Source organism: Prunus mume, linkage group LG6, assembly GCF_029339155.1.
Source record: "Prunus mume cultivar Tortuosa linkage group LG6, ASM2933915v1, whole genome shotgun sequence".
Classification (NCBI taxonomy): domain Eukaryota; kingdom Viridiplantae; phylum Streptophyta; class Magnoliopsida; order Rosales; family Rosaceae; genus Prunus; species Prunus mume.
Window position 1 is genome coordinate 8151258 of NC_142703.1, and position 24381 is coordinate 8175638.

The window sequence follows — 24381 nt, forward strand, 5'->3', positions numbered from 1 at the left end:
ATCTTAAATGGTTTGACTGTTACAATAATTATTTATTTGACATATCGAGTGGAGTGTAAAACTGTATAAATGTCAAATTGCCACATCATCCATCAAATTTAAATTTGATGTTTGGTATTTGACATCTCCCTTGGAGATGCTCTTAGAAAGTAAAAAGGTGAGTTCCTTTTGCTAATTTTCATTGCATATAAGTAGAGATGCTAGAATTAAATTGCATTAATTACCCATGAAAAAGAACAAAAGGCAGTAACTCAATAAGAGGAATGCTGATAACCTTCTCTCTAACATTCTCCTTTGAACATTCTCCCTTTTTTGCTTGACATGTGTCTTTCTCTTACACTTAAAACAATGTCATTAATATATTATACAAGCTAACTTTTGCTTTCCAAGTTTACCTTTATTAAATGTATTCAATTTATCCAAAAAAAAATTCACAGCTTTCTTACCATCTTATTAATTTTTTTCTAACATCAAATATATTTTTTAAAAAAGAAAATATGTGCTTTTAAGAGGAAATGTCTGGTTTTTTTTTTTAAAAAAAAAACAAACACACAAAGGGTTTAGATAGAAACAAAAAAGTCCTTTGTGTTATAAAAAACGGACATTTCCTCTTTTTTGAAAAAAGCAGACATTTTCTTTAAAAAAATAATTGACGTTTAAAAAAAAATTAATAAGATGGTAAGAAAGTTGTGAAATTTTGTGTGGATAAATTGAATACATTTAATAAGGGTAAACTTGGAAAACAAAAGTTAACTTGTATAATATATTAATGACATTGTTTTAAGTATAAAGAGAATGATACATGTTAAGCAAAAAAAGAAGAAGGTTCAAAGGAGAAGGTTAGAGAGAAGGTTACTAGTATTCCCCAACTAGAGAATTAAGGGAATCCAACTCCTATTCCTAGATAAAATAGAAAACTGATTATTTTGTTGGTTTTTGGAGTGTTTGTAGACTTATTTTATTTATTTATAATCAGAATTGTAAAACATACAACATTATTGGTATATTAAATAAAACTTTAGTTCTAGAGACTATTGAGAAAAGAAAGATAGAAAGTGATTGTGAAATAAGGATATGAATAATAGTAAATAAAACTTTTAATTTTTTTTGTTGGATAATAAAACTTAAAAATAAAAATAAAAATTTAAAACCATTTTCATGTATTTTAAAATCGTTGTGGTGATATTTTGTTTATCAAAAAACAAAGATGCGATTTCATACTTAATTTAATTATTCTTTTAATATAAGATCCAGACATTTGAAGGTAACGACGTCGTTTGGTACAAATATAAATGGAGATACGCATTGAGCATATATGCTGATTATCCTCCTCCTCCTCCTCCGGCTGTTTGGCAGGAAGGAAAGAGAGAGAGAATTTTCCAGGAACAGAAAAAGCTTAATGGACAGCCAAAGAACCCCTAGAACGTCGTCCAAGGTACGAATAGAATCTGTTTGATCCAATATTTTCCTCAATATCTCATTGAAATTGGGTTTCCAGTGTTTCAATCAAGGATAAGTGCTAGAGGATTTGATTTGCTGCTCTTTAATCCAATTCAAATTATTTTTGCGTTGATAAGTAAATCTGGAAAGCCTTCACCTTGATAGCATTTAGCGAAAATAAAATTGTAAAGCCTAAGTTTAGATTGAGTTTGAAATAATTCTTAAATTTTTATTTTTCAGAAAAAAAATAGCTGAAGCTTGCATGTTCACTATCTTGTATGTTAGCCTGGCGTTAAATGCTCGTCTTGAGTTTCATGGCAAGTGATCAGCAATATGATGCCCCTTTTGGTACATTCATGCTTTTTCAGTTTTGTCTTGGATAAGTAGCAGGGGATTTATTGCTCTTTGACCTTAATCATAATTAGCGAAGAGGGACAATACAACCTTAGATTCAGTTCAAATAAATTTTGAATTTTTCAAAGCATGCTCATAATTTCGTGTGTTAGCTGGTGTTAAATGTGGTTCTTGATGACTTTAATAGCATATAAGATGTTGTTTTTACTACTCAAATTTTGTTGAAAATAATTAGCTTAGAGAGAATTTTAAGAAGTTAAGTCTGGAGTGACTATGATTATCCCACAATGAGATGGATTACATGCTCATACGGGGAGGCTTAGCGTAGCATTGAAGTGGAGTTGGGGTGAATTGAATGAACAAAGTTGCGCTTTCTTTCTATATTGTTCTTCTTCATATAATTGTATGCAATCTGGTGTGTTTGCTTCTTATAGGATTTTGACTTTAATCTGCATGAGTAGTTGCAAATTCTTGTTGGGTTTGAATTTGGTTCTGATTTTGATGGCTAAATCATTGAATGTGCTAAATCCATTTGGATTCTCTTGACAGAAGCCACAGACAGGGACAAGTTCAATTGATCTATATGCTGCGCAGTGTGACGAATGCCATAAATGGAGGGTGATTAATTCAGAAGAAGAGTTTGAGGAAATCAGAAGCAGAATGAGTGAGGAACCGTTTTATTGCAACAAAAAACCTGGTGTATCTTGTGATGATCCTGCCGATATTGAGTACAATAGCACTAGGACCTGGGCCATTGATAAGCCTGACCTTCAGAAGACCCCAGAAGGTTTTAAGCGACATTTGGTGCTTAGAAAAGATTATTCCAAACTGGATGCTTATTATATTACACCCAAGGGGAAGAAAGTGAGAACCCGAAATGAGATAGCAGCATTTTTAAAAGAAAATCCCATATACGAAGGCATATCCGCTTCAGATTTCGACTTTGCAAGCCCAAAGGTTATGGAAGACACTATCCCTGAGATTGTTGGTAAAAAGGGTTCTGGTAGCAGCCACAAAAAAAAGAGACCTCCGAAGGATGAGGAGGAGACGGGCAGTGTATGAGTAGTGTATGTTGAAAGCTCACCGGTGAAAATTCTGTTGGGAGGTTTTACCTTGTGTGGAAATGATGTCTGTTTGTCCGTTCTGATATCATGTTGGAATTTTGATGCTCCAGCCGCGTTCTTTGTATTTCTATTTGTTCACTTCACTAATGAAGACGATTTGAGGAGAGCTGCAATGTTATTCACATCGATTGAACTTGGGTCGATTTCGGAAAAATGATACATGTAGTTGCATTGGTTGAATTTCCATCGTATTTTTTGTTTTCTTTGGTAATTGGTTTTAAGCATATTTCATTTCACAAACCTTTTGAGCACGGGAGGGGTGGCAAGGCAACAATATATTCAAGTGAAGTCATTACAATGGTGACATGACATGGTTTGTCCAACTGATACATATACATCCTGTGTTTTTGTAGGAAAACAAACAGAAATCTACTGGAAAATATAATATTGTTGTATGGCTTTTCTCCAACTTGTATTGAACTATGTACATGATAAATCAAAATCATCTTGAAATACAACATGTGTACACGTAACCACTATGCCTTCTGTGATTATGCAAAACTATGCTAAAAATGTTGAGCTCTGTGTATATCCTTAAACATGGAAACCAGAGGTCCTCTGGCTGCTGGAGTTTTACATGGCGGCCGAAAGAATTTTGTTTTGTATTTCTTCAAATATAACTGGGTATCAGTATCTGTATTTCTGATGTGTATAATGGGTGTTAGTCAAACCTAACGTCAATGTTAAACCTAGTTGAGTCCTTGTCAACTGGAGGTAGTATGTCTAGTCGGGTTTTGTGTATTCGAGCAGCATGTGCGGTGACCTGTAAATCTTCACCAGCGTCCAGTAAAGGACCTCTTCAACTCCAAGCTCACCCTCTGCTCTTGCAGCATATATATCCTCACAAATGGCTATCAACCTATACAATAAAAGAGCCATATAAGTTTCAGGAAAATATTACTCTTATTGATACTTGGTTTGGGAAATGAAAGATAAGAAGGAAGGACCAAAACAAAGTTGCCTTACCTATCACAGGAAGGAAGGTTCTCGTAGGGGATTCTCATTCTTAAGTCAGAGCATTGAAGTCTGATAAAGCGGCCAACAGCAAGAACAAATGTTATGTAGAGACCCCAGATGCTGAACTTGCTAAGGGTGTCACCAAGAATACCCTCTGAAGGAACATTGCAGATCAGAAATATCACCCAAAAATGAAGAACAAAAGTCATTTAAACCAAAAATATTGTTATTGTGCACATGAAACAGGACATTTTTCATAAACTTACGTGGCGGTGTTTCCTCAGATACGATGATGGCCATGGGTCCTCTCAAACCTCCACATCCATTGACGTCGGATGAATTGATGTCATGGAAGGACCACCAGTCGTAATTAGCACGATTTATGACAAGATCCGCACTAACAAAATTATCCTGTAAATCAATAGTATTCCATCATTTCAACAAAAAAACTGCTATGGAAATTACTGCAGGGACATGAGCCTCTGTGTAATTTGTGTAAGATTTCAATACAAATATATCTCTTTCTCTCAATCTCTCACCTGAAACCAAGAGCTCAAATTGATAACAAAATTTGACATATAGAACTTACGTTAGTTAAAGATGTAACTGAGAGAGAGAGGGTACCTCTAGTTCCAATGGTCTTACATCCCCGGAACCAGTGACGCGGAAGTATCTTGAATAAACATTGTATATCCTAAAGCTGTTTATAGAGCCATTAAGAACTTGCTGGACATCTGATTGTTTTGGAAGATCCTGAGGATCCACACTTCTTTCATATTTAACAACTTCCTTGCCTTTGGGCCTGCCCCTGGTAAGCACCCAAGTGAAAGATATATCCATGTGGGTCTCCCAATCAAGGGACTGAATGAATCTTGTCTGAACCACACTGGGGATAAGCCACAGAGTACTTGCATCAGCTTCACAGCATATCAACTGGACATCCTTCTGATTATATGTATCCAAATAACCTTTGGGATCAAGATTAACATCAGAGTTGAGCGTATCCCATTGGAGCTTTTTACAGAGGGTGGTTTGATACAGACTCAACCTTCCACTCGCTGTCTTGATGTCAACCTGAACACTGGCATCTTTAATGGGGTTTTCAATGTTGGTCGGGTTACCGCTGCTATACATCTGTAAGGGGAAATGATATAGAGAAAGTTAAAATCAAAGTGCACGTTAACTTGTCTGCGAGTGTGAAAGTTGCTTACCAGCATTGGAGCCCAAATAACACAAATCAATATGAAAAAAAGACATATGCCATTGCAGCATTTGGTCATTTTTGTTTGCTTTTCTCCTTGCTTGTGCTTTGCTCTATTCAAGACTGCATCACATTTGACAAGGTACAAGCTCGCATGTATGTCCTCCAGCTAAGTAGAAAGCTATAGTCAGTTTCAGGAACAACATGAAAAATGTTCAATCAAAATTCACTGCATAGGTTTCAAAGGTTGAAGTTCAATGCAAGATGAATTATAATGGAATGCTGTAGAGAGATTAAAAGACTTACTTTCAGCCAATCATACATGGTCAAAGATGTGGTTGTGCATGACCAGTCAAGTGCACATCTCAATTCATAAAGGAATGGCAGAGCGCGATATAGTCGATATCCTAAGTAATTAATTCGTGAAATTTCACTGGTCAAAAACTGCCGGTACAAAGTGCTTTTATGAGGAATTCCATGTCGGAGTTGTATAGCCTGCAGTGCCAGAGAAACTGCTTTTGCAAGAAATATAGCACGAAGTGCTAATCCTCCAGCATGTTGGTGGGAAGGTTCCATGTGCCAAGCATACTCTGTAACTGAATATGTGAAGAGGATGAGGTTGAAAAGGTAGAAAATTACTTTTCCAGTGGCAAATGAGCAGAGGTAGATTATGCGATCAAGGACAATCAAGAAAAAGATGATCTGCGAGGAAAATCATTTATCCTTTTAGAGAACATTACACATTTCAACCAAGAAGAAAAGATGATTTATCTAGCTTCAAATTTGCAACTCCATGTTTTTTGCAATAGACCATAAAGTAAACTTGATTTTGCACTACTTAAAGCACGACAGAAAATGATGAAAAATTAACTGACCATTAAGATGAACACAAACTCCTTAGGAAACTGATCATCAAGCTGATACACGTCCAGAAATTCACTTTTATTTTTTATGACAGATTGGTAGAATATCGCGACTAAAAAGAAAACAGTCAGATCAGCACCAAACACATAGGCATATAGATCAACGTCCCTTTTGCCTCCCCCAATTACAGAGAGTATAGGGTATGGGAATCCTATTTCTTCAACAAACCCAGCATGCTGTGCTTTTAGAATTTCCTTTGCCACATCAGCTGCTGGAGTAAGTGAATTGTACCATTCGACTGAAGCACACTCTGTTACGGGGGAGGCATATACCACCTCGAAAACAACCAACGCTACATTTTCATTTTCTTGACTCCTTTCAATGCTTTGAACATGCACCCTACTAGCAAAAGGGCATGGAGTAGGGGTTTTCTGCTTGCACCTTTCATCATGGATGATTCTGAGCAATTGATTTACTCCAGACTCAATCCTTTCTGGTTGAATTCCATCGTCTGGCCATGAGCGGACATCCATAGACACCTGAATAAAGTAAGGAGGGGAGTCTGCTCCCTGTGTCAGTGATTCCCAGTACCTAAAGAAGCTTCTGATTATCAATTTTATTGCATTTCCCATTATGTGCAGCAGCTCCTTTGTTTTCTCACTCCAGCTATAACTTACAGGAACCTCTTTTCCATGGAAAGCACTCCTCCTATAGAAGTCGAAGTCCGTAGATGACATCCACTCACCATCTTTTGCAGTTATAGAGCTCTGTATGAGGGTAAATAAGTAGACAAGAAAGAGAGGCAATGAACTGACAACAAAAGAAGAAGTGATTTTATGTGCAGGAAATCCCCACTCACGAAGTAGGTCTGAAGCAACACTCAAACCCCAGTGTTGGATGATAATCTGGTACAAATACTGAAGCAAAATATAGACTTCTGTGTAAATCAGCATAATAACCCAGAAGATGTAACTTGGACCAGAATTTACACATAGGGCGTACAAGAATAAGGCTGCCAGATACACCATAGAAAGCAAACTGAAGTTCCACAAGAAGACAATGACAAAGCAACAATAACACACAATATCATTATTGGACCGCATTTGGGACCATATGTGACGGAAGATCCTTCCTAACTGCAGACTTGTGGGATCAGAACTCGTATCGGACTGCAGGGAAGATGAACGGTTAAAACACATATACTTAGTGTTTTGGCTCTCCATCTCATCATATACCCCATCCTCAACAGAAGAGTGCTCACTGATATCAGACTCTTGTTCAATGTTCAAAAAGCTTACTAGGTTGTTAACTGCCTGATTTCCAATAGACTGTACCTGGGAAACGCCATCACCTATCAGATGAACTGCAGAGATGAGTGGGCTTTCCTTTGCTTGCCCTTTAACTTTGTCCTTCTTTTCTGAAGAATAAAATAATACACCATCAGTAACATCTTCTTCGACTTCAGTGATCTCACAGTGAAAAGATTCCATCGAATCCTTCATAGACTCCACCACTGTTGGGTTTTCCAAGTTCACTGTTGCAGGAGATCGATGCAATTCATAAGGGTACAACGAATCCTCTTTAAGTATCTGCTCCTTTTTCATGGGTAATCCTTCTTTATCAGGGGTCCCAGCATCGTTATTTGAGTTAAGAGAAGTACTCCTCCTCCTTCTTAGGCCTTCACTGACAGGAGGAGAGTCACCACAATTAGTAACTGAGTTCATGCTGTGAAGCTGGATTTGCAGGTTGAGCATCTCTGATTTCATTTTCTCCACTTGCAGGTTGCGCTGGTGTTTCTTCTCCTCGGATTCACGAATGTGTTTTAACTGTGCAGTTTTCCAGGCAGCTTTCTTTTCTTGCTCACGCACAATGGCACCAATTTGCTCAGCTTCAAGATATCGAGAAACATTATCAAATTCTTGGGAGGAAAACATATATGACTGAAGTGATACCACCATAAATATGACAATTTCAACGAGAGCTGATCTTGCAGTAATCCGAAACCCATAGTCATACTTATAAAATCCAATCATCTCAAATATGTAATCTACTGTCTCACACTTTCCAGCACAAAACTCCCCCACAAAAGGAGATTGATATGCAAGAGAAAGAACAATAAGAGCAAAATTGTATATGCGCAAGAACTTGAATATCTTGTTCCGCTTCTTTAGGATTTCAAGTCTCACCCGAAAGAAAACCAGCGCAAAAGCAAGATAACCAAGGTGCAGAATGTCATACTCAATGGTCCCAGTAATCAAAACCAACGCTAGCACAAGATCCAATAGGTGGCAGTAGCAGTAAAGCCTCAGGTAGTCAAAGAAGGTCCACATGCTTTTGGTTTCAAAAGAGAGGTCTCTCCACACAAATATATTTTTACGTTGAGATACCATTTGACGGTAAGTTGATGACACCGAGAAGCCGGACAAATGGTCAGCACGAAGTTTGAAACAAGCAAACATGAAGACAGCAAAATAGCTGATAAGCATTCGCGGATCATCAACAATAAGTCCTATGGCATAAATGGTATACATTGTTAATAACTTAAAGTAATGCATTGATCTACATAAGAACTGAAACATAAAAGCAAACAGGATATATAAGGTCACAGATCAAAATAAATTGTCTTAGAACTTGTCCAAGCAATGGACCAATAATCCAATATCAATTTTCTGCAACATTTTCCAATTCAAAAAAGAAACTAAATAATTTGAGTATCTCAGAAACCACAAAGCCCTCTTAAAGGCTAATGTTGGAAAAAATAAAATAAAACTAAAAGTAGTATCTGTTTGCACATGCATGTGCATATTTGTGTGTATTTGTGTGCGGGCCTCTACATAAATCTCGGATGGCTAAGAGAGTAATACCTAACCAACAGTACTTGCAGTAACTGAAATACATAGTTGAGATTTTCCAGCAATCATGGCAACGTGCATTAGTCTCATCAGGATGATTTGAAGGCCACGTACTCTTCCAGATGGCAAAGTACTCGAGGATGAGAATGGATGCAAACAGGAAAACAAGTATGGGCCATATCTTACGTATAATATGCCGATTCAAAATAATACAAGTAGCAAGTAACGCAATGTATACCAAAGAAATGGCATTCAACAAAGCAAAGCTTGCAAGAAGCAATGCAATCATGTTTATCTCAAGACCAAAGAGGTTGAACATATTTTCCATCCAGAATTTCAAATAGATTTTTGAGATAAGCTTCTGTGTTTCAAATCTCTCCTTTCTCAAGGCAAGAATCCGTTTCTTGTTCCACTTATGACTCTCCTTGGTGCTGCCCCAAATGTACCCAAATGAGTACTTGTTACTGCTACTACCCTCAGAACCTCCTGCTCTAGGGGACACAGGATTAAGGGATTCCGATAAACCTGGGGAGAAGAATGGCCATGAATGGCTCCTAGCCCCTTCTCGTTTCACAGAAAGTGCTTCAGAATCTGTTGATGGCTTGTTTTCCTCACTAGGGATGGAAGAATTAATCTTGGCATCTTCTGCTGAGACAAACAATGGACAAGGCTCTTCCCACTTTCCTTTGTTTAGGATAGTACTTGGCATCTTCTCCAACCAGCGGAAAACATTATATTGAAGGGTACACGCAGCAATCACCAGCACTTTTCCTCTCAAGCCGAATTCTAGACCCCAAAATCCAGGTTTAAATACACGGAAACCCAAAAGAAGGGAAATATTAGAGTGCTTTTGTCCAGGAAACATTGCAGCCTGTCTACCCCACATCTGAAAAAGATACTCAGCTGTTACTAGAAATCCTGTGTAAACCAAGAATAATTTAGACGGGATCCGTGAAGCTTTAGGTAATGTTGAACAGATGACAAGGCCAAGTAGATACAAAAATCCAAATGCACTAATTGGAGATAAAGATGCATAGAATACTGCAATAAACAAGATCTTGTTGCTGTGCCAAACAACAAACCGCTTTATAAACCCAAGCACTCCAAATTCTAACACATCAGCATCATCTGGCTTGTTATACCTGCTCTGTCTCCTCTCATAGCTATAAAGTTGCATCACAATCAAGACTGCTAGGGATTCCCAAACATTTTCCAAAGATGAAGCTTCTGAGTCATAGCCTAGATAGAAATAAAGGTCTATTAACCTGGACAACCAAACCTCAATGCAGCGGAAACTGCTCAAGCTATAGATAAAGATAAACACCACAATTGCGTATGCTTTCAACGGGAACCAAAGGCGCTTTTTCGTTCTCTCAACAAGCTGTCTTCCAATTATCCAAGCAAGGAGAAGGAATATGTACCCAAATGATACATAATTGGGTCTCACCAGGTATACAGTAAGGAGAATAGTAAGGAAGGCAATGTAGGTTCCACATGATCGGTACACAGATAAAAACCTCTGCCCAATTGCACTGAGGAATAATGCTATTCTTTTCTCTGGAAAGAGAACAAATCAGCAAATATAAATGTCAATAGTAGTTAAAGGAAGGATCGCAGCAGTAGCAGAAAAGCACAAGGACTGGCAGTAGTTTCCCTAGTTGCCTAAGAACAATGGGTAGCAATTGATTTCTAAAACCCAGCTTCAACTGCACTTTCATATAAGACCAACTCGAATTATTGAATTATTCATTTAACATTATATTTCTTATGGTAATTCATTTCACATTATTGAAATCACTAAAACTAAGCATTCAGTAGATTATCACTTGGATTTAATTGAGAAGGTTAAGACCAAATCTCAAATTTAGTCTCATATTTAGTCTTCGATTGTCAGAGACCAGATTGGCCACATTCAAGAAAAAATAAATAAATATAACAAAGATAAAATTATACCATAAGAAGGATTATCATGGCTGTACTTAATGGCTGAGGAGGCATACACTGACAACAAAACTGATTTGTTCAGGCCAGCTTTCAGAATGCTAAATCCAACTGGACGGCTAGGGGTATGCTGCACAATTGCTGAGAACGAAAATAGCATTTCAAAACCATGGTTATGAATTGCACAGAAGCAAGCAAGCAAAGCTATTTTCAAAAAATCCCACGAGCTTTCATGTTGAAGGAGACCTGCATCATTTCCAGATAAGATAATATCAGTACACATTGCTTTTTTCTTTTGGCAGCAGTTTCTGACATTAAGCATAATCAACCTCATAAGAAAATAAACCATAACCAGGTCCACATGTCAAATCATAAAACATAAATGAACCAAGAAAAAACAGTTGCATACCTAACTGTGATAAAACTTCTGCACTCAAAGAGCCTTTTCGCTCCAAAGCATCAGAGATCGGATTAATCTGAATGATATACAATAGTGCAAAGTGAACCTCACATAGGAGAATCAAAGCCTGGCGTATCTTTCTGCTAATGTTGTGGCTCAAAAGATATATCAAAAAGAATATCACTGAATCACAGGTCAAAACATAAAATTAATTAGTTAAAGTCCGGTGTTGTAATTTAAGCATTAGTTTCATGCATTACAAGATATATAAAGACAAGATTGTAAAAAAGGCATCATCATAACAGTCAACTTCATGAATTAATAACTAAATTAGGTTTGACACATACCATACACAGCATGGATGAAACCAGGTTTCATGGCAATGAGAAATATAAGTGCCAGCATGATAGCTCGAGAGCTTTTGCGCAGTCCCCAAGCAATTGTGGCCACAATCAATACTTTGGTCTCTCCCTCACCTATGATTAAAGATATAAACAGAATTAAATACATGGAAGGTAGATACAATAAGACATGACCTAAGCATATGCATTACTGAAAATCAAGGGAAAGCCCAATGGTTAACAGAGATATACTCTCGGAGAGATATATAGCACAAAGATGATGACCTATTTTCATACAATATTGCCATTAAACTTTACACCACCACACACACACACACAAAGAAATGTATTTCAATACCTTCTACGGTGCTGTTGTCATTTGAAAATCGCCCATCCTCATCAGACAAGCAAAGGAAAACTGAGTTGTTCACAAGATTACCCAAGGCAACCAATATTCCAAGACAGAATTGTGCAAGCAGAAAGAATCCAGGTATGGGATAATGCCACAACCCAACCATCTCCCATATGTCTGTGTTCTGTACATGTAATCAAACAGTTAACTTCCAATCATTTTCTGTTAAATTCAGACATGAAACATCACCAGAAAGAGAGTACTACCTTCCCAATTTTCCAATTCAGGAACGCAAATGCTACATTGAAAATATATGTGCTAACAGCCCACAAGAGAATGAAGACAAGAAGCAGCCCATTCAGTCGATGCAAACGGAATAAGGAAGGGAAGGCATATATGATGTAGCCAACATATGCAAGTAGCCCGAATGCACAAACACTTGCAAAATGAAAACTCCAAAAAGAAAGAGCAAACAAGGACACCTGTCAAATTCACCACTAAAAAATTAATATAACAAGACTAAAAAGAAAGATCTTAAAACATCAATTTTTGCTAGACGCAGGTAAATGAAAAAAATTGGGAACTCATAAGTTAAAATTCAGCAGATACTTTCATACTACTTCTTTCCACATGTGACAATCATACAGGGATGGAGTAGGGCACCTAATTTCCAACCTGCCCACTTTATCTACCTCAAACTATTATAAAATTTCCAGTTGATCTTAATTTAAAAGAATAAATTGTGTAAAGTTTGCAAGTAATACATTTGAGGAGAAAAGAAGCATGCATTTTGCTACAATAATTTTTTTTTTTCTTTTTCTGAAACCGAAAAGATAAAAACTTCACTGGATTGGAAAAACATAAAAATAAAAATTAAGTTCAAGCACTGAAAAACACTATGGCAAGTAAGATCCCTAGATGATGGTTCGAACTAAATAGATGCCTAATGCCTCATGCATTAAGTTCAAGCACTGAATTCACTACTGCCTCATCTTCAGCTTCAAAAAGATCACATGCATGGGTCAATTCAGCCTCAATAAACATCATGATGCTGTTCAGTCAAGAGGAAGGGAGACTCTAGGAATATATACCGGGAATCCATATGTGAAGAAGTTGATACTAAAGGTCCGGAAAACTGCTCCTGTCAACAAAACATTGGTATGCCTTACACCAGATCTGCGAAGAACAAACAATTACTTAAGCTGCACACAAACACACTGACAATTGTAAGGGTTCCCACATCATATCAGCTTTGTTTCATTAAAATCAAAGATATGGATTAAGGGTAGGAAGACAGAAGGTCTCCTCCCATATGTGTTAGAACTTCCAACAAATTTGAATAGTTAACTTATATGCATTGAAGACAATAATCAAAGGAGATGGCATCATGTGAACCGGATGAAAAGATGTTCCAACATCCAAGAATATTACCTAGATTCACGAATAAAAAATGAATGCTTCGAGGGAAGAAGTTGCTCCGTCAAGTTATTTTCTTTCATGGATAAAATAAAATCCATTTCCTCTAGATCACATTTAACACAGGATAGCTGCATTACAAGGAAGAAGAGGCAAAAGAAAAACCACAACAAGGTAAGCAATGCAGCAAGGATTTTAAGAATTGAAACACTTATGTAGCAAAGTAGCAAGGATGACACACACATTTGATAAGTAATATAGGATTCTTTGTTGCACATAATCCAAATCTGCATGGTTGTTAACTTAATTCTGAACTATAGTCAGATTAAATTGAATGATATAACCATATCATCCAGGGATGAATTATTACATGATCAACTTGCAGAACCTACACTGTAGAGAAGCTGAAGTCACTGGTTTTCAAGTATCCTGCTACATAAACTGTGTTGGATTTGTAGATGTCATAAAAGATAGACGTACCATGATGTAGAAAAGTAAAAGAGATAAGCTCGAACAAACTTCAGTCCAATCCGAATGTAAAGTTATCTTGAACAGACCAATGAAATCAGCTATCCATTGTAACATATCTGGAAACTCCACAGGTAGCTGATACACATAAAGCAAGACAATGTTGAAGCCTGCATACAAGTGAAAAGGCTTCCACCACCTTCAAACCCATAGATGCAACCATTAGCAACAAGAGAAACTAATTAAAGCAGAAAGAGATAGAGAGAGGCAACAATGTTAGCCAGTAACAAATGAAGGTTTACAAGGAAATCACCTGAAAAGTCCTAAAAAATTGCTTGTCAAAGACCAATCTACAAGACCACTGCAGCTCCCAATAAAAAATGGTAGAGAAACCCATGAGGGATGGCTAATTCCAACAACCAGCTGAATGGCAGGCAACAGCAAGCAGGAAGCAACCCTAAGATGAGAACCTTCCAGATGTAACAGATAAATAATTCCAAATCAGTTGTTACATTTGCAAGATCAATTATGGAGTACATGGGCATGCATCTTGCATTTTAATATAAGGTTAATAAGATGAATAAATCAATTACTCAAAGCATCTTTAACAGTTTGCATGAATATTGGCCCAAGAAGAAAATCTAATGCACAACAAGAACCTTAATTCTTTTCTTTTTCATTTCTTTTGAGAATAAAAATAAGAACCTTATTCAAGCTTTGTCTATTAAATTTCTTTATGTATAAAATATGGTTCAACAGGAAAAATCAAAGAAAAACCCAAGGAAGAATAAATAAATTCAAGCGGTTAATTACTTACAAATTAAGCGTTCAACAGCTGATGAAAATCGACCCCAACATGAATCACACGATGAAACAAGACCAAATCTGTTTCCATACAAATCAACTAAAGCAACAGCTACTACTGATAGTTGTAAGAGTAAAAAATATAGCACAGAGGGAGATTTCCATGACTGCAATCTGCAAGACCATACACAAGAAACAAAGTATATTATGTATGCATAGGAAATAAAGGGATATGAGATTAAAATAGAAACAAAAGACAATTCGTACATCATGAATCCAATAAGATTTGCCCACCAAGCACCTGCTCCAATCCATTTATTTCCCTCAATAGCCCATATAACAAGATATATCACTTGAGAAAAAATAACAAATAAAGAAAATATGACAATGAGCCACAATAATAAAAGCCTCCTTCCAAAATGGAATCCTACAACAAGGAAAACACTGTTAGAAGTAGTAAAAATCAATTATATAAATACGAGAAATTTCCAGCATTTAATATAATAAGAAGCAGTATCAAAAACACCAAAATCATTTCTTTTGTCGCCTAAGTTACATTGTAATTGTCTCCTAAGTTACATTGTAAACCAAAATTGTTCAAAGTGCATTTTCTGCATGAATCCAATCAAACCTAAGGTTTGACATTGAATGACATACTAAATAAAACTCAAGTAGATCTCCAAAACTTAATTTTCCTTATTGTATAAAATAAGTTCACAGCATTTATGCCTAAATTTGGTATCCATGTGGTTATAGCTGCTTAAGAAAACCAAAGTTGAGCACTCATAGATGCACTTAATCAAATTCCTACAGCACATTGCAAAAGGATTCATGTCAACTATATATTTTAACAGTAGTTAAAATTTCTACTCAATATATTTTTATGGAATCTATAACTGCATAATCTGTTTCTTTGATCCTCATCCATAGACACACACTTACCATTTTTGACAATGAAAACAAAAGAAAAACTAATGCAGAATCATGCTATCACATTTATGTCATAACTGAGGCACGAGATTCAATTTATGGACTGGTGAGTCAATGCACCTCAAGTAACAGTCAATATGCAGGATAAATTTAATTGACTGATTGAGATCACTTTACAACTCAGATTGTTCTCAAGCTAAAACAAAGAATTTAACTAGTCTGTTGTAGCTAAGAATTGTCATATCAAGAAAACCCCTTCCATATGAAAAGTTTTATGCCAACTCATTAGCAAGACAGTGGTAATCCATAAGCACATACTTTTCCTAGTATATTGATTTCCTGGTCAGACGAAAATGTATACAATACAGTAACAGAGGAAAAGGGAGAACGAAATTCACATGAAGAGCATCCAACAAGCGCATTTTCACTGGGTAGTGTACTCAGATAAAAGCATTCGTAATGTGGAAGACAAGCTGAAAAATTTACGGAGAGCAACTTACCTATTTTTGGTGCATTAAATAGAATAAGAAGAAATGCTACCAAATCAACAAGAGAGAGCAAGCTCCAATTGATAAAAGCAGCTGCAAGAAAAATGGAGACATGCAAAACTTAATCATACCTCAGTTATTAAGCACGCATGGATTGTCAGTAGCTATAAGTAAGTTTTTTGCGCCCAGAATTTCTCCACAATCATATAAAATAGAATACTCATTATGGTTGATGATGATGAAGACAGTATGAGACTATATATGCGATAGAGACAATAATAAAAGCTTAGCTCATCTAAATTACCATAAAAAGAAGTGAAATGAGCTCATTAAAATTGCTAAAGAAAACCCAACAACAAAGAAATCAGCACCCCAATCCAAAATGCATGCTAACTTTTGAGTTGCAGATTACTAGAACAGCTGGTCAAGTGCAACTCATATAATACCAAGAGTAATATCCAGTTCATCTACTTGAAATAATCTTACGGCTATTAAAGCAAACAAACCAAAGGCATTTTCATTTAAATACCTGTTAGCAGCAGCAGAGGCAACACAAACCCGCCAAGAAATCTCCCCATGAGAGGCCCTTAGCACCAATCCAATCACTTCGAATTCAAAATCCCATCAATGGATTTTCGATTAAATCAAAATCACGAAAACCCATTTCCCAAAGACTTCGAATTTCCTCAGAAACTCCCAATTCGAATTGAAACAAAAGAAAGCTGGCTACAGCTTCTTCTCTGTTTCGCGCACGATAACGAAATAAACAGAATATCGGTACGTTGGGTCCTCTAAATTCGCGGCAACTCAAACCATCGTCCAAAGTAAAGATTAAAACGACAGATGTTGATCTCAAGTTACGGTAGCTACCAGTCCCAAGTCCGAGCTAAAAGTCACCCAAATTTTACAGCAAAAATGTGGATTTCAAACTGTTGTCTTGTAAATGAGATTGGCAAACTGGCAAGAAAGAAGCTTTGAGAAATAAACTACAAAAATTAAATTAAATAAACAGAAGAAATAATAAAATTTTATTATGTTGTAGCCAGTAATAAGTAATCTCCCGACCAATAGGAAATTAGAACATCGGGAAATTTTTTCACTTTTCCGGTTTTAGCCTCGAGACTCGAGACTCAATCTGACGGACTACGGTGATTGGTTTCGCGGGGAAATAAGTGGCGTCCTACAAGTGTTCGTTTCTTTTTGGGCTTCAACTGGTGGGCCCAATGTACGGTCTTTATAATTGGGCCAGATATTGGGCCCACAGTCAATATTTTGGGCTGTTCTTGGTGTTATAAAGTGAGCCCAAATCTCTGTCTATGAGCTCTGTTCTCTGCCTTAAGTTTCTTATCTCTCTCTGTTTTCTTTGCATCTCCTTCTTGTTTGAGTTTGCAGTGATCTTATCAGTGGAGTGTTTAAACATGAACACCTTAAGTTCAACTTCTCTCTGCAATCACCAAATTTCAAGATTTCCTTTTACTGTTTCAAACCCGAGAAACATATCTCCATTTCCCAGCAGGGTCTTCTTCAAACTATATGCCAATGCCAATACCAATGAGTTAGATACACAGGCACAGGCAGTGGAGGAGCCAAAACAAGAGCTAGAAGCTGATCCAAAGGAAGCAGGCAAGGCCTCCCCTGCTTCTCCACTTGACAAGGACCTCAAAAAGGTTGGTTTTTTTTCTTTTGATTCTACTGGGGTACCCTGAATTACAATTTATTAGAATTATTTCATGAATGCCAGCTCCAAGAAACTGCCCTTTTTTCTTCTTCTATGTGTGTGACTGCATTTTTGTACAATTTTAGGTGGATTTGTAGATGTTCTTGTGGATTGTAAAATTGTGAAATTGGGTAGTAAGAACAGATTGGTTATGTTGCAAAGAAGCAGATTTGGAAAGGCATAATTTTTTAGCCTCAGTACTAGCTAGAACATGATAGAAATAGGTCCCAGCTAGTTTATATATTTTACTTACAGTTTTAGAGTCTTACCTGGGTTCCTTTTTGTTTTGCATATCCCTTATGTAATGATAGACTGGTTTTCAGATTGAAAGTTATTGTGTTATCAATTTTCTCTCAAGGTTATGCTTCCATTTTGCCCAACAGGTTGTTCAGAAGACTGCTGCAACCTTTGCACCAAGGGCTTCCACAGCTTCCAAAAACCCTGCTGTGCCTGGCAGTACTCTGTACACTGTTTTTGAGGTTCAAGCCTATGCCTCCATGCTGCTTGGTGGAGTTCTGTCTTTTAATCTCATATTCCCATCAAATGAACCAGACATATGGAGATTGATGGGCATGTGGTCCATTTGGATGTTTAGTAAGTTATTCCCCACTAAACTTAACTGCAAATTTTTCTCCTATACTTTTGGTATTTTGGAGATATACCATAACTTATCTGTCAATATAAGAACCATATATGGAAACTTTTCACATTGAAGTGAAATAGGCAGCTGTTTCATTTTCATGGTTTACAAATGACCACAGAGCAATGTGTACATGATGATTATTTTACGTACTGCAGAATTGGATTCTAACAAAGAATCCAACTTTCTAATTTTTGCAGCGATTCCTTCACTGCGTGCACGAGACTGCTCAAAAAATGAGAAAGAAGCTCTAAACTATCTCTTTCTTCTCGTCCCTTTACTTAATGTGACAATCCCATTCTTTTGGAAGTCCTTTGCTGTTGTTTGGTCCGCCGACACCGTAGCCTTCTTCGCCATGTATGCATGGAAGGTATGTAATCAGATATATGAATTAGGCAATCCCTTTAATAATTGTGACATTTTTTCTTCTAACATAGAAGCATATATTCTGTTTCTACAGCTTGGTTGGCTACAAAGAAAAAGCTAGGAATCCAAATCGCTTCATTTCTTCAAATGAAATGATAGGCACATGATACTGTATGAAATTTCTCAATGCTGATGGCCACAAAGTACGAGGAGAGCTTGTACATTTACAGGACAAAATGGTGCTTGCCTCCCCTGCAGCCTGCAGGAGCCAAAGCCATCATCAATTTTTGGAACATGTCGTGATGAACGAATGCATTTGTGTTCAGGCGCTCTTGTTTATATAGGATGGATATTAACAAGTGAAAATATAGTCGAACAGAGCAATGCAATGATAAATTTGTACATAGAAATCCTGAATCTTTTCCCCTTTTTTCTGTCACGTGACAATGCCATCTATACTGCTATTCATACATCTCCTTTATGCTTTCTATTTTGTTTGCTATGCGGTTGGCACCAGAGAATGGAAGCTGCATGAAATTGTGGTTCTGGAACCCAGAAAATTTGAATATTTACTCGCTTCCTCATGGGTGTCTAATTACAATCTTGTCGTAGTTATTACCATCTGTTCTCAGAAACAAGTATTGAAATTGGTGTGTTTAGCCAAAATGTGGAAGTGTGTAAAAATGCTTCAAATAAAGAAATTTACTTTCGTAAATATAACATCCATAAAATTTACAGGAAACCCCAGATTGAAAAGCCAAACTTTTGAAGGTGATTCACTGAAATTGGGTGATCATTCTATACATAATCATCATCACTGTCATCATAGTCTGAACCTGAATCGTCGCTCCTGGGTTCTGTGAGTGTATTCATATCAAATGATGGCAACAACTCCATCTCCTCCATTTCGATAGTGTCATAGTCCATCCGTTGTGCAAACTTTTCATCAGAGCAATTAAGAAGCCATCCAAGGGAGCATTTCAACCCCTTCTTTGAAACCATCTTATGTCTTGGTTTTATAGTAGATTCCAGACCGTAAGTAAAGAACGCCGGGAAATCAACCAAGTCACCCAAAGGCCTTTGCATCTCTGTTTGAAAGAAATCGAAGCTAAGTTTCATGATGTCAAGATTCAAGGCAAGCAATTGAGGGCACCCTGCGACCATCTTCCTCACTTGTTCCAAGGAGAATCCACAATTCTTAAGGAAATCTACATGCTTCATCATAGGTCTATCACTGAGGCTAACAACCTGAGGCATCTTCTCAACAACTCTGCCAAACTCCTCAGGACTCAAATCAATTACTGACTTCAGTGAACTTTGTTGACTGAGAAGCTTTGGCTTTAGATCAATTCCTATTATCTCAGGATATTGTGCCACTACAGAAGCAAGTGATTCTTTTCGAACACAAAACTCCAAAAGAGATTGAACATTTGGTTTCACCCTCTCCTCCAATCCAAATCCAAGGATGTGAGGCCGCTTCTCTATCAGTCTAGCTACGCCTAATCTTGGAATACCCAAATCTTCAAGATACTCAACAAAAGGCTTGATCACCCTACCTACACGCATCCCTAAAATCTCGGGGTATCTAGTTAACACCCCTCCAATCTCTCTTCTTGCGACCCCAATTCCGACTAAATAAGCCACTGAAGTGCTCATGGTCCCCTCAAGCTTGAATCCCAAGACTTCTGGATATCTTTCAAGAACCTGGGGAATATCATCGGGTTTGATATCCATTCCTTGAAGATACTTGACCACTGGTGAAAGGTCAATAACAACACTAGCATGCAGGACTTGTGGATATCTTCTCAAGAACTCTGTGAAAGTGGATTTCCTAACACCCAATTTTCCAAGATAATCAAGTACAGGAATCATGTTTTTCTTCACACTGCAGCCTAGAACAAGTGGATAGTTGTTAAGGTCTTCAATTGTAAGCCCCAGCTTGTGAAGAAAATCCACACGTTCCCTCATAACTTCAACTGTAACAGGAAGCTCCAACCCATCAAGCTCATCAGGGACAATACCAATCCCTCGCAAGAACTCATAAACTCGCGCACGATTTTCCATCCTATCATTCTTCATATCTAATAGACTAGGACGACTATATAATGATGAAGAACCTCCTTGTCTCGGACCCAGACGATTGGTGTTTTTATTTGACACAGATGAATCCCCATATCTAGTTGCCGACCTTCTATCAGCAACAGAATACTGAGACCTTGTAATCATCCCAGTCAACTTCTCACGGTTACAAGGGATTCGGAGCGTGAATAAAGAAGTAAATTGGGGATTACGAGATGTAAGTGCTGGTAACTCTGGATGCACAAGCAAAAAGCTGGGTTTGGTAATACCAGCATAGCTTCTGATCTTCATAGTTCCAGATTTAAAACTATCAATGAGCCTAACAAGAGAAAGAAAAATAATAATAATTAAAATACACAATGCTAATGCACCCAAAAAAAAAAAAAAATCTGATATTTCGCTCATGCAAAGCAAAATAACAGTGATTTAACATAGGCAAGAAAATAACTCAAATTTCACCCCCATCTGCAGAATCTTTGTTATTTTCATACTTGTTGAATAACCGACTCAATTGTTATAATGAAAATAAACTTGGAAAATAAAATACGAAGGCATATTCTATAATCAACTTCACCAACTCAGAAAAGCTTTTTCCAACTTCAAGGCATTCTTTTTCATCAAACAAAATGAGGCTTAATTACATTAGAAGACAAATTTCTACAAAATCTAGCCTAATATCTTAGGTACCAAAGAAAAATTGTGTTCTATTTACGTCTTTGTTAAATTTGAGAAACCATTTTGGTTATCTTGGTTGGTTAACTGAGAAAACCCAGAAGAGGGGAAATACAAAGAAACGTAAAAAAAAAAAAAATACGAAGACATCAAACTCTGGAAATCTGAAGGAAAAAAAAAACCACCAAAGACTGAAGATTTAGAAGCCCAGTTATCAAAAATCCATAAATTTATCATCTTCTTATCTATCTACATGTTCTTCAGTGAAAAGGTCTTAACTTGTACGAAGTTCTAGAGAAGGAAGAAGAAGAAGCTGACCTGTCCGAGGAGTTGGCTCAGGTTGACTATTGTGCTAGCAGCTTATCCAGAGTGTAGCTGAGATTGACTCAACAGTGGCTTCAGCTCACTCAAGCAGTTAAGCAAATACTCATCTCGTCCTCCTGCTAAAGCCTAAACCTTTTGGAAGGCTGCAAAGAGCTGTTGCAGAGTGAATAAAGAGGGAACTGGCCTTGCGTGCCTTATCCCACATGAGTCATGACCATATGATCCAACACTTGCTCTCATGGGCCTGGAAGTGCTTTTGGGCCCATAGCACTATTAAACTTACGCAACACAAATAAAAACAGAACTTTAGAAAATAAAATTACTTACGCACGAAATGTAGAAGTTGTGGAACTAACAAGAAAATGGCAGGGCCTTCTCTTACGATCTTCTTCTTGAGCTTTCTATTCTTCTGTGCGATATCTGAAGCTTCCAAGTGCTCAGTCAAAGGTAAGCTCTTGCTTAATCTTTTATGGATTCAGGTTGTGGCTATGCCCAGAAATGACAAGTATCACAGCTGGTTCGGTATGCTTTACATAATTTGTGCTTCAAGCGGGCATTTCTTGATTTACAGTGTTTTATGACTGAAATCCTACTGGTTTTTTTAATTTATGTCTATTTTGGTGGCTCGATACGATTGTTGATAGTTTTTTTTCTTATTGTGTTTAATTTATAATTCTCTGATGGTGTTTGGTTTTGTTTAGTTTCTTCTTGAACTTCTTATTTTGGTTATTTGGTGGGAATTTGAGCTTGCCCCCATTGTGAAATTTCCCCGGTGGCTCGGAGGAGGTTTTGATTGTTTGGTCCAAGTTCCATGGAATTCGCCCCCTTCAGATTGTGAACTTGCTTATTGATGATATAAATTAAGCTAATTAACTGTTCTCTTGCTATTGTATATGTTGGATTCAGGGTTACCTGAAGTAAGAAATATCAGTGCCCTTCCACAGAGTAACTATGGAAGGGGAGGTTTGGCACACACAACTGTTGCTGGTTCACTCTTGCATGGGTTGAAAGAGGTATGCAGTCACCATTCATTAGAGAATTCACTGTTCTTTTGATCTTGGGGGCTTGAAAGACAATACCTTTTGCATGATAACCTTGACCTTAAAACAAACTTCACTGAAAGTTGTCTGATATTACTCATGGTGTTGATACTTTGAGAAGTAAATGGGCTATCTTTTTTATTTGACTATGTTTGTAGAGCTTTTTGTCCTCACCGTGCCTTGGACATTACAAATCTTACCTTGCAATAACGAGTTATAGATTCCAGAAATATTTTGGGGGACATCATGTTTGATGCAATTATTGGGTTCACAGGTTGAGGTTTGGCTGCAAACATTTTCTCCAGGATCAGGCACACCAATACACAGGCATTCTTGTGAAGAAGTTTTTGTTGTCCTAAAGGGGAGTGGAACTCTCTACCTTGCACCAAACTCACACGAGAAGTCCCCTGGAAAACCACAAGAATTCTCTATCTTTGCAAATAGCACATTTCACATACCTGTTAACGATGCTCACCAGGTAAAACAAAGTATTCTGCACTTAGTGTGTTTTATGCCCTAGAAAATTTCATCAGCGTTCGTGATGATTCAGTTTATGTAACTTTTTTGCTTATTCATAATTCTTGTAGGGATGTATAGTATAGTTAACCCTGTAATACGTCTGAGACCAAATCCTGGGTTTAGGTCAAAGACTTATTTACAGTTAAGCAGAGGGTAAGGTGGTCATTGTTTTTATTATCACATTGCTTCTTGTAATAGGGCTCATTGAATTGAATCAGAAACTTGCGAGTTTTTTTATTACCAGATAGTTATTATTCTGATGGGCAATTCACAACTTTTACCCGGTCGTACTTATTTACAATCCTCATTGCTTTGCAGGTCCGGAATACAAATGAGCATGAGGATCTGCAAGTGCTTGTTGTCATATCTCGTCCCCCAGTTAAAGTGTATGCAATCTATCTTCTTTCATCTTCAATGTTTACTATTATCCATACTTCTTGAAATTGCTTCATGTTTCTTCTTCAAAGTAATATCTATACTTCTTCAATGTTTAATTCTTCTTTTTTGGAATGCTAAGGATGGTTCAATTTTATTTCACTTCTATGTTTTATTTTTTACTTTTTCATTTTGCTTGAATAATGCTTCTAAGTTCTTTTCTTCGTTTCAGGTTCATATATGAGGACTGGTTCGTGCCTCACGCTGCAGCAAAATTAAAGTTCCCCTACTACTGGGATGAAGAGTGCCTTGAAGTCGAACCGCCACCAAAGGACGAGCTATGATATTTGTATCTAGTCTCATTATCATTTGAGAGAATGGAAAAGGTTGTAGACTTTAAAGTTTTCATAGCAGCCAGATAGAATGCAAGACAAGCAAGCTCAAGTAAGATAATGATCAGAAGCATCCTTCTGACAGTCAGTATATATAAAGAAGACAAACCTTTCCATACTTCTGACTTCTTGCTTGGAGATATAAACCATCATGTTGAAAACCTCGAATATAGCTAATACTCATACTCATACATCTGTTTCCCAGATAATATTAATTACTAATACTCATACATCTTTTTCCCAGTAAACGGAATATCCACTAAATAACCGAGGACTATACTTTCCAGAATAAATAAACATGATCTTACAACTATCATGCAACTGA

At 37.1% G+C, this 24381-nt stretch overlaps 5 protein-coding genes across 5 annotated transcripts; 3 read left to right on the forward strand and 2 right to left on the reverse strand.

Moving 5' to 3' along the window:
- Window positions 1-1286: 1286 nt before the first annotated feature.
- LOC103333816 (methyl-CpG-binding domain-containing protein 4-like) lies at window positions 1287-3098 on the forward strand. Its single transcript, XM_008236706.3, has 2 exons — window positions 1287-1435; window positions 2344-3098. The coding sequence occupies exons 1-2, from the start codon at window positions 1316-1318 to the stop codon at window positions 2854-2856; spliced, it is 633 nt and encodes a 210-aa protein (XP_008234928.2). The 5' UTR covers window positions 1287-1315; the 3' UTR covers window positions 2857-3098.
- A 78-nt stretch (window positions 3099-3176) lies between these two features.
- LOC103333938 (piezo-type mechanosensitive ion channel component) lies at window positions 3177-16916 on the reverse strand. The gene is made up of 21 exons (XM_008236850.3): window positions 16462-16916; window positions 15945-16025; window positions 14782-14941; window positions 14528-14688; window positions 14024-14180; window positions 13723-13909; window positions 13258-13373; window positions 12918-13002; window positions 12093-12308; window positions 11833-12010; window positions 11481-11609; window positions 11143-11316; window positions 10746-10979; window positions 8805-10349; window positions 5952-8449; window positions 5383-5778; window positions 5087-5245; window positions 4500-5009; window positions 4142-4286; window positions 3885-4029; window positions 3177-3777 (listed from the first exon to the last, which is right to left on the reverse strand). The coding sequence occupies exons 1-21, from the start codon at window positions 16508-16510 to the stop codon at window positions 3642-3644; spliced, it is 7461 nt and encodes a 2486-aa protein (XP_008235072.2). The 5' UTR covers window positions 16511-16916; the 3' UTR covers window positions 3177-3641.
- A 366-nt stretch (window positions 16917-17282) lies between these two features.
- On the forward strand, window positions 17283-19143 carry RPH1 (resistance to phytophthora 1). Its single transcript, XM_008236705.2, has 4 exons — window positions 17283-17599; window positions 18033-18243; window positions 18490-18659; window positions 18750-19143. The coding sequence occupies exons 1-4, from the start codon at window positions 17351-17353 to the stop codon at window positions 18774-18776; spliced, it is 657 nt and encodes a 218-aa protein (XP_008234927.1). The 5' UTR covers window positions 17283-17350; the 3' UTR covers window positions 18777-19143.
- Window positions 19144-19339: 196 nt separating this feature from the next.
- Window positions 19340-21895, reverse strand: BSM (Mitochondrial transcription termination factor family protein). The gene is made up of 2 exons (XM_008236704.2): window positions 21725-21895; window positions 19340-21053 (listed from the first exon to the last, which is right to left on the reverse strand). The coding sequence occupies exon 2, from the start codon at window positions 21023-21025 to the stop codon at window positions 19454-19456; it is 1572 nt and encodes a 523-aa protein (XP_008234926.2). The 5' UTR covers window positions 21026-21053; window positions 21725-21895; the 3' UTR covers window positions 19340-19453.
- Window positions 21896-22022: 127 nt separating this feature from the next.
- Window positions 22023-24174, forward strand: ABP1 (endoplasmic reticulum auxin binding protein 1). Its single transcript, XM_008236703.2, has 5 exons — window positions 22023-22177; window positions 22637-22743; window positions 23045-23248; window positions 23608-23675; window positions 23897-24174. The coding sequence occupies exons 1-5, from the start codon at window positions 22093-22095 to the stop codon at window positions 24006-24008; spliced, it is 576 nt and encodes a 191-aa protein (XP_008234925.1). The 5' UTR covers window positions 22023-22092; the 3' UTR covers window positions 24009-24174.
- Window positions 24175-24381: the final 207 nt, after the last annotated feature.